Source organism: Phalacrocorax carbo, chromosome 16 (genome assembly GCF_963921805.1).
Source record: "Phalacrocorax carbo chromosome 16, bPhaCar2.1, whole genome shotgun sequence".
Classification (NCBI taxonomy): Eukaryota; Metazoa; Chordata; class Aves; order Suliformes; family Phalacrocoracidae; genus Phalacrocorax; species Phalacrocorax carbo.
Genome location: NC_087528.1, coordinates 462,262 through 476,993, shown reverse-complemented (window position 1 = coordinate 476,993; position 14,732 = coordinate 462,262). Strand labels below are relative to the sequence as shown.

The 14,732-nt window shown below is 40.7% G+C and overlaps 1 protein-coding gene across 6 annotated transcripts in view; it reads right to left on the bottom strand.

The window, feature by feature from the left end:
• TNRC6C (trinucleotide repeat containing adaptor 6C) overlaps positions 1 to 14,732 on the bottom strand; it is a 112,125-nt gene that overhangs the window by 80,839 nt on the left and 16,554 nt on the right. For all 6 annotated transcript variants that reach the window (XM_064467246.1, XM_064467245.1, XM_064467248.1 and 3 more), the window contains exons 2-3: positions 10,033 to 10,132; positions 9,105 to 9,126 (exon numbers count right to left, since the gene is read on the bottom strand). In XM_064467246.1, coding sequence (XP_064323316.1) covers positions 9,105 to 9,126; positions 10,033 to 10,095 — 85 coding nt within the window. In that variant the 5' untranslated portion in view covers positions 10,096 to 10,132. The remainder of the gene's footprint in view (positions 1 to 9,104; positions 9,127 to 10,032; positions 10,133 to 14,732) is intronic.

The following is a 14,732-nucleotide window of genomic DNA, read 5'->3' as shown; positions in this document are numbered from 1 at the left end:
TTTTCCCAAGATAACCCTCCTCAGCATTTGTAAAGTAACTACGCCACGAGCAGGTACTAGTGTTACAGTTCAAAGCTGGTTTCATCCTTCCCAAGGAAGGGACCAAGAAACACTAGTAAACTGGCATGTATCTCAAAACAAGCACTACTGAACTGAGCTAATACATTTCCTGATGAACCTCTCCAAGCTTAGTTTGCAGATCTTACAGATAAATCTGTGAGATTTATATGCGGTACAAGCCTCCTCTAGGTAGTACAATGATAACCTCATCATGGAAAGTGGTCAGCACATTGCAGGTAAGTCAAAGCTGATAGGTTTCCATGGAGAAGGCATCACAGCAGCCAACAGTTTCCCGTGAAAGAATGATCACAGTGAGACAGTCCTCAAGGCTGACGAGAAACTGCTTTCATGTACATGTTTCTTTAAAAGAAGGGTAAAAGTGAATGACAGTTCAGGAAGTAAAGGAGGACCACACTGATAAAATATGTGAGCTGTGCCATAAAGCCTCTTGCAAGAAAACAAATCTCAGCCTCTGCTGGGTGGGTAAGAAAGCTAAGACATGCAGGGTGGGTGTTCCCTGCCTGTTATTATCAGCAGATACAGAACATAGTCCTGTCATGTTAAAAATGGAAAAGTGCATCTGGTTTTTAGTACAGGGGCATATATGCTCTGACGGACAAGAATCAGACGACATTCTATTTATAACTAGAAAGTAGTTCTTTGATAAGCAGACTGATAGAAGAACAGGAAATATGCTACCGTCTGTACTGTTGTGATGCCAGAAAGTGTAGCAGTTTGACCGTTTCACAGTCTACATGCTTAAATATACTGCATTAGGCAATGCCCGTTACTGAAAAAGCAGTCTATCGCTGAGTATGAAAGCACTCACTGTGGGCAGATAAATAACCATAAAACAGCATGCAGTTGATCATAACCACCACTACTATCATTGTGTAGCTGTGTTAAAAATTATATTCTAGAATATATAGTTGTCACCAAAGGTATTGGCAGTTGTTTTGTTTTTCAGAAAGCAAGCCATGGATTGATCTGAGAGGCACTACCACCAAGGGGCACCCTGACAATTAGGTCTAGATGAGATAAGCCAAACTGGTGCTATCTAATTTGTTCTTATTCTCTCTTCACAGAGTACTCTTGTAGAGATAATGTCCCAGACTTTAAATTTATTCAACAATGGACAATGTAAAGAGAAATCTGATGAAAGCATGTAGTCCTACTGGCTTGAAGCAGGGTATCAATCCTTACAACATTTGAGAGTATTTTTCAAATGCTCAAATCAACTGTCTAGTGTTTGAAAGCTCCCGTTTTCACCCAGTTTACAAGCTAAATATATACAGGTCAGGATGATGCCATCCTCAGTCTGATAAGCGCAGATCATTTCCTCACTGAGGAAACTAAGAACAGGCAAACCACATGGAAGACTAGAACATCATTCTGCCTGTATTTATATTACAAGCACATGCCTAAATCTGCATGATGGCAAACTACAACAGAATAAAAACTATCTCTGAGAAGTACTAAAACTATCAAAGTTCTCTGACTTGAGCTCTTACCTGCTTTTCTATTCTCAGCCAAGAAACGTGCAAGGCTTACAAGGCAACCACTGAATGGGACTGGAGGTGCGTACCTGAGTGGTTAGAAGCAGCAGCAGCTCCAGGCAAAGGTGTCGAAGGACTCTGCATCTCTTCAGGGGCAGCTGTCCCGTAAATCCAGCTCATGACAGGAGCGCATTAGGAAGGAATGTATCTCATGGTTTCCATTTTATTTTCGAATAACCCTGGAGTTTTGCATGTGCTTGTTTTTCTTTAAGAGATAAATATTTTTGCCAAAAAACTGTATAAATTGCTTTGGTGCCTCTTTGTCTGAAAAGAGCATTTATTTGTGAAGGTGTAGGATCTTCAGCTTTCAAGAGCTACAGAAGACTTAAACCCTCAGAACTGACAATCCATGGTTGCAGAGCTAAGGGTGTTGAGCCCTGACAAACCCTCTCTCCTGCAAAAAGACACCAATTCTCAAGTTCACGACTAATCTCTAGCTGAACACCTTTGAGTAGCAAACCAGCAAGACAAACACAGGAAGTGCTCACAAAGCCAAATATAGCTCGTAATTTAGTAAAGATTATTCGTACACTTACTTGTTACCTTAAATTTTTCTCCTTCACTTCAGAATGGCAATGCTGATTTGAAGTAAGATACTCATAGTGTTGCTTACGCTTGTGAGAGCAAAAAACCATATTAAATAGCACGGAACTACTGCCACCAGAAACTCAAGATGGCTTGTCACAGCCATCCCACCTGAAACAGTAAGCAGGAAACCAAAGGGGGGTTCTGCACTAGTTAACTCCAAGCCTCCCAGCTCATTCTTGCTTTGCCTCCCTGAATATACAAATCTCTCCTCCTGTCTGCTCTAATCTTTTTGTACTTTCTACTCCCTTTCACCCAGTATTACGGAAGGGACTCTACAAATTATCTTCATATTCTATTCTTTGCAGGTTGTAAAACTAATTACTTCTCTATCAGAGAAGCAGTATCTCAGTCCATTGTAAGAATAAAAAATTCGTGTTTGTTTAAAGATACTTATAATAGCAAAACACCACCATGATAACGTTTATCAAAAAGAAAATATTTTGTGCCATAAAGCTTTAACGTATGGCAGTAGGTTATCATTAGGTTATCAAATGACTGCATATTAAGATCTAATTGAAGAACTTATTACAGTGCTCCCCCCTCCTTCTGCAATGATGATTTATGGCACATTTTGTCACTACAATGTTCAGCAGTTCAGTACAAACACAGCACTTAACTAACAAGATGGCAGAGGCAGATATTCAAACATAAGCTATAAATACTGAAATGAGTCAGAGGTTGTAAGTCTGTTGTAAATCATACCTGATTTGTAGGCTGAGACATTTCCTAATCTTATGTAAAAAAACTCTGCTGGTTCCTACAATAACATGACACAAACTAGTAAAGTTGAAAATTTTAAAAAGAGAAAACACTGGTTGTGTTACACACCATCATAATTCTACTTAAAATACTGGTGAGATTCTCTAAAAAGTTTAGTCTTCCTTACTTCCCATAGAACTACCATTAAGATCAGTAAGATCTACCACAGCCAGAAAGAGCACGTTATCAATGAGCTCTAAACTGCACTTCTGTACGAGCAGAACAGTGTAGGTTACAGGATGGCAATCCACATCCAAAGAGCACAAGCAGACAACACTGAACAGCCCATTTGGGCACAGTAACCAAAGAATCCATTTAAAACTATGCAACAATCTGATTTGGAAATGAAAACACCTGGCTTTGAAGAAAGGTATGCCACTACTTCTGTTCATGTGAATGGAAATGTCAGAGCAGGGAATGGGATCTCAGCTCTTTTGTTCCACTCTTTTTTCCTTTTAACTCCCATTTACAATACAGCTGACCATGTTCCTCCAGATAAATATACAGTACTGCTTGTAGTATAAAAAATACCATGCAAATTTTAAAACAATCTGATGAAAGTATGCCAACATTTGCAACACCACAAATGGTTTATCAAGCAACCACATACTGTTAAATGCTTTCTGTTCTTTCAAGTCCCCCAGAATAAAACATATTACAGCATCCTCCTTGGTAGAATAATCTCTCCGTCTGCAGACAACCTTCCTGACTCTGCAAGCTGCATATTAAAATCACCATACAGTGAGGAGTCCCAAGGCACACAGCACAGACAGCCTGGGGGAGGGGAAAGCTCCAGAAACAGTACGCAAGTGGAAGGGAATGATGCTCACTCAGGATCCATCACACCACTTTAACAGAGGATGAGCAGTGCTGGATGGGCTGCTGAATCCTGGATTATCGCAGCTACTTCAGCTTCCACAATCCTGCTTCATCCCATAAGGGCTGAGCTGAAGTTCCCATTGTCCCCTTGGAAAGCCCACATCTCTTCCTGGTCCCATGCCATGAATGTGCTAAAGACAGACCTACAAGGATCATGAAGCTCAAGGAGGCAGAAGTTGGCCATCTCTGCTTTAGGCTAAAGGGGAAAAAAAAAATTCCAGACTATTTCTAATCAAATATTTACCAATATTTACCAAATATTTACATTAGACTAAAAATGGTGTGTGTGTATATATATATATACTTACCTCTTTTTACAGCTGTGCTTGCAGATTTGACACTTGCCTTCATCGTAGATGATGCCGGATAATTAGATAGATACTTTGCCTTTCAACTACAGTGGTGGATGTTTGAGTAACAAACCACTTAAGCTACTTTATACCAGCACTTAACTTTGTTTTAAATAACATGCATAGAATTCAGCTGGGAGGGACTAAAGCATACATAAAATCATAGAATGTCCTGAGCTGGAAGGGACCCCCCGCAAGGGCCACCGAGCCCAGCTCCCGTCCCTGCACAGCACACCCCAAATTCACACCGTGTCTCTGAGGGCCGTGTCCAAGTGCTTCTGGAATATCGCCGGGCTGGTGCCGTGATGCCTCCCTGGGGAGCCTGTGCCAGGGCTCCACCACCCTCTGGGGGAAGGACCTTTCCCTAATGCCCAGCCTGACCCTCCCCTGGCACATCTCCCTGCCGTTCCCTCGGGGCCTGGCGTTGGGCACCAGAGAGCAGAGACCAGCCCTGCCCCTCCTCCTGCCCTTGAGAGGGGGCTGCAGAGCGCCATGAGGCTGCCCTCGGCCCCCTCTGCTCCAGCTGAACAAACCCAGGGACTCCAGCCGCCCCTCGTACCGTTTCCCCTCTAAACCCTTCCCCAACTCCGTGGCCCCCTCGGGACACTCTCCAGTACCTTTATACCCCCAATGTCCTGTGGCGCCCAACGCTGCCCACAGCGCTCGGGGTGAGGCCGCCCCAGCGCGGGGCAGAGCGGGACAATCCCCCCCTCGCCCGGCTGCGATGCAGGGCTCGGTGCCCCCCAGGGCACGGCTGGCCTCTGGGCTGCCAGGGCACACTGGGGGCTCGTGTTCAACTTGCCATCGAGCAGAACCCCCGGGTCCCTGCAGAGCTGCTCCCCAGCCCCTCGCGCCCCAGGCTGCCTGTACAGCCAGGGCGGCCGTGCCCCAGGGGCAACACCCAGCCCTTGCCCTTGTTCAGCTTCACAGGGTCGGTGATTGCCCAGATCCCTCTGCGGGGCCTCTCTGCCCTGAGAGCGTCAACAGCTCCTCCCAGTTTTGGGTCATCAGCACACTTAGTATTCCTCCAGCCCTGCATCCAAGGCCTTTATGAAGGCGTGAAAGGGTACCAGCCCCAGGATGGATGCCTGCGGACCGAGGAACTGACCACCTGTGTGCTGACTAAACCTGCAGCAGGATGTCTCGAAGAAAAGGAGGCAGCAAAATGCATTGACCTCGTAGTATTTATCACAAGCATAGCTCTTTTAAAAGTCCCCTGCAGTTAAGTAGCAGCCATTTACCATACTAGTGACTATTTACCATACAGCACAAGACACTTACTGGTAGTTACAACTGAATGTTTTCATTACAGAAGGCTTTATACACAAAGTTTCTTTATCAAGTGCATATAAACTGGCAAGAGTTTACACATTTAAAATAAACACTAATAGGCTGTGCTCAATAGTCCTGTTCTCAAAAAAATTACCATAAAAGAACAGTAACGTGAAAGTACAATGCACAGCATGCAATAAAACCATGTTCATTTCCCACCTCATCTAATTCTGCAGCACTCCTCTCCAGCTGAACAGGAAGACTACTTTCATTTGTTTTCAAGTAATTGAGAAACATTTCAGCCACTTATCAGCTCTTCAATCTTTTTTTCCTTTCACACATTCCCTAGAACTGTTGCCAACAGGGTATTTATAAAAAATTCAGCCTAACAAAAATACTGTGGCAAACAACGTTGCAGAAAAAACTCAGAAGCTGAAGAAGCTGTTATGTAGAGAAGACTTAACGAGTTGGATCCTTGTTTAAACCGAAAAAATAATTTAAGTTGTTTAAATAGCCGCAAGAGCTGTGTAAGGGAGTACTTCCCAGCCCCGGACCGGTGACTCCAGGAGCAGCCACATACCTCTCCTCTATTGGTGGAAATGCCTGTTTACTTTGGAAGGGTTTCATGCTCCACATCACAAATGGAAACATTCAGCTCAGTCTGAGGCCTCAGAGCAATATTTAACTGACAACATGCCATACACACACCCACAGGAAACCTCTTTCCTCCTTACCAGCTTCTCTTTCCTGAGGCCTCACCAGCGACTGAATGTGCAACAGCCTGTATCATCTCACAGAAAATTAGAATACACATACAAAGCATACAAGTTAATTACTAGATAGGACAGTAACTCCAAATTTTCCTTTGTGCTAGAGAAATAAATGAAAATCCTAATATTAATTTAAAAAAATGAAGAAGCACCTTGATCACAGCATAAGTCTCCAGTACAGAGTAAGCCAACCGAAAGGGCTAACCTTTCCTACTGCTTACCGAGTCCAATCCTAGCTACTTCAAGAAAGTGCCTTCTCCTTCAAAAATACAGCTGAGAGCAAATAAGGAACAGCATAAACATGTTGTCACCAACCCACTGCAAAACAGAAACTGAAAAATCCTTCCCTAGCCTGTCTCCAGCTGTATAATTTATCTTTCTCCAGTGTGACCTGCACAGAGTGAGCATCTCTCATTGCTATAGCAACCCAGCTGCAGAACTGAGGGACACATGCAGAAAAAAAATTCCTTCATTTTATAAGTTACCACAAGCAACTACATTAAGTCATTTATGAAGATCATACCTACCAAAACCTGGATATAGCAATACTCTGCAAAAGGTCCGGTTCCAGCCTGGATTTAATCTTTAAAACACCAACACTGGCACACACTACCTGCTGCAGCCAATTCACCCAGTCTTACTGTCATCCCGTCTTTACAATGAATTTAATTGCTCTGTCCCAGACAGGAAATAAATCAACTAAATTCATTTCTAATCCCCAGGTTGCCTCTTAGTTCTAGTAGCATTTGTCACTCAACCTTGGAAATGTATCAAAATAGAATACCTGGTGCAGTACTGCATTAAAGTTTACAGTCAACTTTGAATATTCTATGAAGAAAATTCAGCCAATTTTTTCCTCTCATTAATTTAGAATTAAAATTTTCTATATTTTAAGAAATTCCTGCTACCTAACATGAGCTTGTGTACATCCCTCCTAAACATAAGAGAACAGTATCATGAAGTGGAAATATAACATTGCCACAGACAAACCTTAAGAGCAACTAGCAGTTGCCCGCCAAAGGAAATTAAGAGACGGGTCATCCATATGACTAAATAACCACCATCCATTGCACTGAACATGAACAGGAGAAGTTTGGTTTCTCTACAGGCCAGGTCAACTCTTTCCAGTAAGGCCTAACTACAAAAAGGTGCATTACTGCTTCTGGCAGATGAAACAATAAAAGCCAGAACTGCTTAATCTTTAACACAATTACCTTTATTTACTGTTGTAGTCTTCCCAATCATATTTTATAGCAGTAACAAGGATGCTTAAATACAAAAGTAACGGACAAAATAACCCAAACAGCTGGGGAAAGGCAGTCCCTAAGTTTGAAGGAAATGAACTCACAAGCATACCTGAAAAACGGGAGTTATCATCATGCTACTTTTAAAAGCTTAAACTTGACATTTCCAAGCAATTAAAAACAAAGCTGCCACACAAAGACAGAAATCTCATCATCCCACAGGGGAAGGCAGAAGGCACCGGGGTTTCAGTATTAAGAGAAATGAAGAGCCACTGTATTAACACTGGAAAATGAACTTAGTTACTTTGACAGCAAAAACATCCGCCACTGAACTATGATATTGAAGTCATTATAATACACCATAGAAGAATGAAACCTTTCCACACAGAAACAAGCTGATACAGAGAACAAAACATGTAATATACTGCTGAAACAGAAATATTCCAACTTGATAGGAATTGCTCTGATATATCTTAATTCTGAATATTTTCATATACTTAAGATTTGGAGGGCCCTAGCTACTTCTGCTACCTTCTCCTCCTGAAAGCAAAATCCGCCATTACAAGCTACATGAGGTCTTACAGGGCAGATGCAGCAGAATTCAGGCTAAGATTTTCTGATTTCACACTTTCTATGTAAGAAAATTTGGAAAGAAAAGGAGAGAGTTTCAATAAACTACTTGTTACAGTTTCCATCACGTAGTTAGACTTTATTTTTCTGAATTCAATACTACTGAAGCAATTAATTACTGCTGTATAAATACATAAAAAGTGTTTGAAACATAAGCTGTTTTGTCAACCCCATATGTTAGGTTTGGCTCTTCTCTAAACCCATCTTTGGGAATCTGGGAAGCTCTCCTTGCCTGTCTGTCACCTAATTACCCACCAATAAATAACAGTGTGTATTAACTCGTTCAGAACTGTTCCACAGCCCCGAGTCCTCTGTGGTGCCACGTAAACTAAGGGACAGACTAGATAAAATATCTGTAAGCCAACAGTTGCAGAGGAGGGGCATTGCCACAACTCTCTTCCTCACCTTTTTTTAAGGCCACGGCTTCGCTAACATTTCTCCTAGGAGTTCACTGCCCCAAAAAGCAGAATGCCTTGCTTATCTCTGCTGCTTCCTAGACCATGCTGCAAACCAATTCAGTTCACTTATCAAACAGAAAACCCATACAGTGGTGGGGGAAGTCGCTTTCTCATAAGTTGAGTTTACTCACTAAGTTGAGTTAAAATGTGCATGCAGAGGGAGAGATTTTACCCTTTTTGGTGGCAATTAGTTGTCCTTGAAATAGATAAATAACTACTAGCAACTAAATGAAAACTAAATGAAAACTAAATCTGTCTTGACATTAGACAAAAAAGCTGACATGTGTCATGTTTCACAGAAATTTAATCCATATATTGTTGTCAAAAAGGTGCCATATGATACCCAGCAAGATAAGCAAAGAAAAAGCTTATACTGAGAATCCCAACATACAGTCAGCTCCTCCAACAAAACTTTAACAGAACTATCTCAGTAAGATATACTGTTCCCATTAAAAAGACACAAAGAATAAAGAGTACAAGCACGTTTTTTAAACAGACTTACAAAAATATGGTTCACAAAGAATAAACGTGAATTTACCTTTGGTTTTTTGTTCAGCAGCCTGAAAGAAGAAAGAACAAAGCAAATCAGCTACTTGTCAATATTCAAAATGACACCTAATAATTACAGGGCAGCAGACCTAATTTTTTCCAGAAACTGCTTACATAAATCAGGCATTGGTTCCAATCAAGGATTGAAGAATGTTAGTTTACCTCCACGTATTAGGAACCTAAGAACAGATACCCTTGTCTGATGAAAACCAAGAGCAGATACCAAAGAGACAGTACAAAACATGGCAAGCAGTGTGACAGCAGCCCCATCTACCCACCCAGTGTCTGTCGCTGGAGGTTTAGAGCCTTCCTGAACCAAACAGTCCATTTATGAACTTTTTAACACTCAAAAGAATCAACTTCCATGAATTCGTCGAGCCTTTCTTTGAATCCATACATACTATTAGCTGGCACAGCTTAACTGCACGTTTTGTGAAGGCCTGCCTTTTTTTTAATCTGTTTGGAATCTACCCACTTTTATATGATGCTAATTTTTATACTGGAGAAGACAGTGATCAATTCCCAGCCACATCCTAAGGACTGTTTAAGATTAAAACTATATAATCCAGAAAACAAGGCAGGAGAACGCGCACGACAGAAAACACGCAATGGTCTTGGAATCCACAGCCACTTCGGTATCAGTCAAAACTGATCTCGTTACCTTGGCATTGAGGCTGAGGAGGAACACTCACATGACACAGCTGAGGGAGCAGTACCTTAGCATCAGGGTAAGCAGCTTGGGGAGTGCTAATGACCTGTCACAGCTGCTTTTGCAGAGATTTTCTGACCACAGTCTCAGAGCCGACAGACTGCTCGCTTGCGTCAAAATTGTTCATGGAACTAAAGGCTGCAGAACCAGTGCCTGTATGTTACACGTAAAAGTGAATACATCATTTAAAGAAGTAACATTTACAAACCTTTTTCTGAGCACCTTCCTTCTTTTTCTTTTCTTCCTGCTTTTTCTTTTTCTTTTCTTCCATCAAATGTTCCTCTTCTTGTGTTTCTTGTTCTTTCTCCCTGATAAGAGTAAAGGTTGGGAAGAGCTTTTCAGTAAGATGAAGTTTATCTATAGCAAGGTAAATAATCCATACGTATATTGCTAACTTTCTACATCTCCTGTTTAAAAAAGGCTGCTTCTAATGCTGTAATAAAAGCATTTTTTTAAAAAAAAACACTGTACCAAAATTGAAACAAATGACAAATAAAACAGTAGACAATGAAAATTCAGAAAGAACAGATTTTATTTGGAACTTCTTTCCACAACCACTCAGAAGGACTACTTAACATCAGCACATTCTAGGGAAAGAAAGTTTAAAACTGGGTGGGGAAGAAGGAAAAAAAAAAGAGCAAACCCCAGGTAATTAATGCAAGCTCTGCTGACTTTTGACTGCTATAATTCACAATATACCTTAAAGATCATGAGTACATTATTTTCCAACTATTTTTCTTTTTTTGATCAAACATACTGTATTAATTTCTCATATGCATCAATTTTTTTCTCAAGGAGTTGAAACTAAGGCCCAGATGAATTCAAATCATCCTACTAATGTTCATCCTATAAATTCTAGCTGAAGAATTTGCATGAATACAGAAGACTGTTCCAGTAGTATCTTAGTTAAAATTTAACCTAAATTGTCCCAAATCAAGAAGAAAATCTATTTGAAACCTCACCATCTATGCTTTTTGTCCATCACCATAATAAATGGTTTTAACAGTGAACCTCCCTAACACCCTTCCAAATACATGCCAAAGCAAATAATTCATTTACTTCTCTGTAACTAGTTTATCTTCCTTGACAGCTCTTTAGGTCCTGATCATTTATCAGCCTTACAGATCTTCTGAGAATACTTCCTTTCTGATGGGCCGAAACCATTACTGGTATTATTATTACTAGATTTGATGTCTTCCGATTAGTCAGAGACCACTTTTAGCCTAACTTACTACTGCTTTACTTGCCATGGCCTACATTCCCCCTTTTTGTTGTTGTTGTTGTTCTTTAAAAAAAGGTCTTTTTAGTAACAACATTCTTTGCTCAATTATCACAACAGGCTGGGGAGTGGGGGCTGTCCTTTACCTGAAGGAGAAACAAATGCTCTTCAGATTTTGCACATCTTGCCTTCAAACACTCCCCATGAAACATTTTGCCTTTTAACTTCCTTTTATTTTCCTTTTACCAAGTTTGCACATTCTTACATCGCTTCCCTTTCCATAAAAAAAGGAATGTTGTCGTCATTTTGTTGAGATTTTGGCTGTTGAAGGATGTTCTAGTTTTTTGCTTTTTCACTTGCCTGGAAATACTGATTTTGGCCTGTAGACACTCTAATGCTTACAGAGGCCCTGCACAGTGCTCCAGGCTAAACGAAAAGCAGTTTCCCTTTTCTTGTGTTACCCAAAACAATAAACGTTACTGTAAGCAATTCAAAGGTCTAAACATAGGTGCCCTTTCAGACTCCTACAACGCTCGAACTATTTACAGAAGTGACAGATACGGCAAGACCCGGAGCCTGGAACAGCAGCTGGGGGTCAGGACAACTACAGTGGCATTAGCCACCTGTATTCTAAATACCTGAATCACTTTGTCATGACCAACAATTCACGACACCTGCGTGACTGCTCAACTTCATGCCCATTTCAAAGGGCCACCGTTCAAATGTGGTACTGTACATCAGTGTCTGAGAAACATTTAAGAACATTAGAACTAAAAGAAACAAACACGAGTTGCAGGTGGGTATTTGCATCATACTAATGCTGCGCTTAAGAAAAGGGTACTTAAAACTGTAGTTTTAAATGGGTTGTTCTAGGGCTCTGCAAAAACCGATGACTTGCATTACCAAAGGAAACTCAGTTGAAACCACAATAGATTTTACTTTATTCCCGTTATCCCCGGAGAAGAACAGAAGTCCCCAGAATTTCAGTAACTACGAAGTAACACACCCCCCAGCCCTTCACTTTCAGTGTCCCTACTCAAGTCACATCAGACTCTACAAAGCCCACATCTTCAAGTGAACTCTCCCAAACTGTCAGGCTATTGCCAAGGGAAGTTCTAGTCTGTTTTGTTTTTTTTTAAAGCAGGTGAATGAAACCAAGTTAGTGCAAAATGAGAAGCTTTTTGGTTTCCTCTTGCTAGTAGTTCAGAAAACCCACGACATGGCAGCAATTCCAGAACACCACAATTACATTTAAATTCTGTTTAATAGTCAGTGCAGTATTAAAAAAGCCCCAAACACACACAAACAAAAAACCAACAAAATTTCAAAACCCAAAAAAACCCACAGCACCACCACCACTTGACTTAATTTGCAGAGTTTATTTAAACTATGAAAGTCCATACTTCCCAACTTCCTTGTTAGGCCTTTTTTTAATATCAAGTTCCTTTCATCATTGCTGAAGTCTTGATACTCAGACTGGACTCCACTATGAACACCTCTATCTCCAGACTTTCTGTCCTCTAAAGATGGTTCTGTTTCGGTGTTTCGCAAGCACCACTGTACGTTATTCCCTCCCTTATGCAGGTAAAATACCACGCCAGAGGATCTTCCAAATCCAAGAGGAGCAAACAGTTTGCTCAATTACAAATACAATGTATTTTATTACCATATTATCATATCAAGTACACCATAAGAGGGAGAAGTGCCACTCCTAGTGGAAGCCTGGTTGGGGTTTGGTTTCTCCCCTCTCCCCCCGCCCCCACCCCACCATTTCTGAGACTAAAATAGCCTCAATTAACTCAGAAAATTATACAATTTTTACTGGAGTTCAATTTTCAAAACTGATTTACATAATGACACTTCTGAATACATGTGCTTTAAATATGCTTAAAATAGAAATAAAGCTCCAAGTGGCCTCTCAGATGGCAACTCTTGCTGTCACTTCTAGGCAGAAATTAGTCATCTAAGAGCAAAACAAAATGAAAACAATAAAAGCATTGCTATATAAAGTTTGATTACATTGTCAAAGGCATGTGTTGCAGTTTTACTTCCTGAGTGACACTTTAATCTTTATTACAGGAAAAAAGCTAAAAAAATTATGAATACAAAGCTCATGATTTAAAACAGAAGTGTCTTAGAATATGCTTGTAGGAGTTTGCCTTTTTCACATACATGGATCTGACGTATCAAAATCATGAGGGATTTTTGAGCAGAGAGCAAAAAGTTTTACTATAGCATCAAGTGCTGTTTTTAAATAGTGCAATTAGCTTATTCAATCCAAACCTAAACCAAGGTTATCTTTAAAGTACACGTGCTTAGGAGCTCTCTCCAAATAGGAAAGCAAGACGAAATGCAGGTCATGGTCAGAACAACTTGAGAACTATGGCTATGTTCTGTCAATGCCTATTACAGGAAGGCTTATTAATCCCTTTTAAAAATTAACAAATCTAGGCTGATTTGTTCTTTTAAGCTAAGTGAGAACTTCAGTTTGCTAGTTGGTATCAGACATTGGATTGCTTTCACATCTGAAGCCACAGCTGCTATTTTGAATTAGCACTGACATGACATTCTAACAGGATTTTCCAACACGCCTTTCGGCAATATCGTATTCTTAAACAAACTTCAAGTGCAGTCTATTTGTGTTATTACATGCAAGGTTGTTACCCAGACAGTGTTTTATAGTTCAGAAGTTCCTGCAGTAGCTGAGGACTAAACTCATGTCTCTCTTGTCCCTCCACGTGACACAGCTCCAAACCCAGCAGCCTAATGAATTTTGTTTGTACATATTTAAGATGCTGAAGGTTTATTTACATGGGAAAACTGCCTGCAATACCTCTTCAGAATAGCATTCTTAGTCTTGGTCTACAGATGTCTTTGTCTGGATTGGCCCAATGAAAGAATAGCTCCCACACCCTAATTCTGGAATACCTACTATACCTTACATTCATATCCTACTTCATGCTGGAAAAACCTCCCTTGATAGTTGTGAAAGTTGCTGTTACTGACACAAATCCTACAAATTGCATACAATTGCTTAAATATTGCTCTGGTTTTGACTTCCCCCACCATACAACAGGGCATCACACATTTCTGAACATTCACGTTTCTCCTCACAATGACTGGGGGGGGGGGGGGGGAAGGTGGGAGGGAATCTTTAGTAAGGAACTGACAAATAATCACCCAAAGGCAGGCTACCAAAGCACGCTGAGCAGGCTTTTTGGAAGGAGCTAACAGAGCCGTGCATCATTACGTATGATAACAGAGGGTCTGGACGACACAGACATGAAACACACAGCAACCACCTACCAAGTTCTCAAAATCTAGCATTATACAGTTTCACACAGAAGTGAAAAAAATTACTATTTAGAAAGTTCTTCAAGATCTGATTCTAGATGGGAAGAAAGAAGCAGCTGAGATCATGAAGGCAGAAAGCAGCCTGAAGGGCAGCAATGAAATGGAGTAAGAAAAAATAGCAAAAGAAATAGCAGTGAATACTAGAAAGGCAAGCTGCAGTTAATTCAGGACAACTGAGAAGTACTGTCATATAGGAAGAGGCAGACATTGTTTCTTGGAAATCATCAAGAATCTGCATGACTATGTGGATACCCTAATGTACAGAAATACTACATAAAGCAAGAGCTCACCATACAATCAGCAGTCTTTGTTTTCATGACTACTAGAACAGAAAC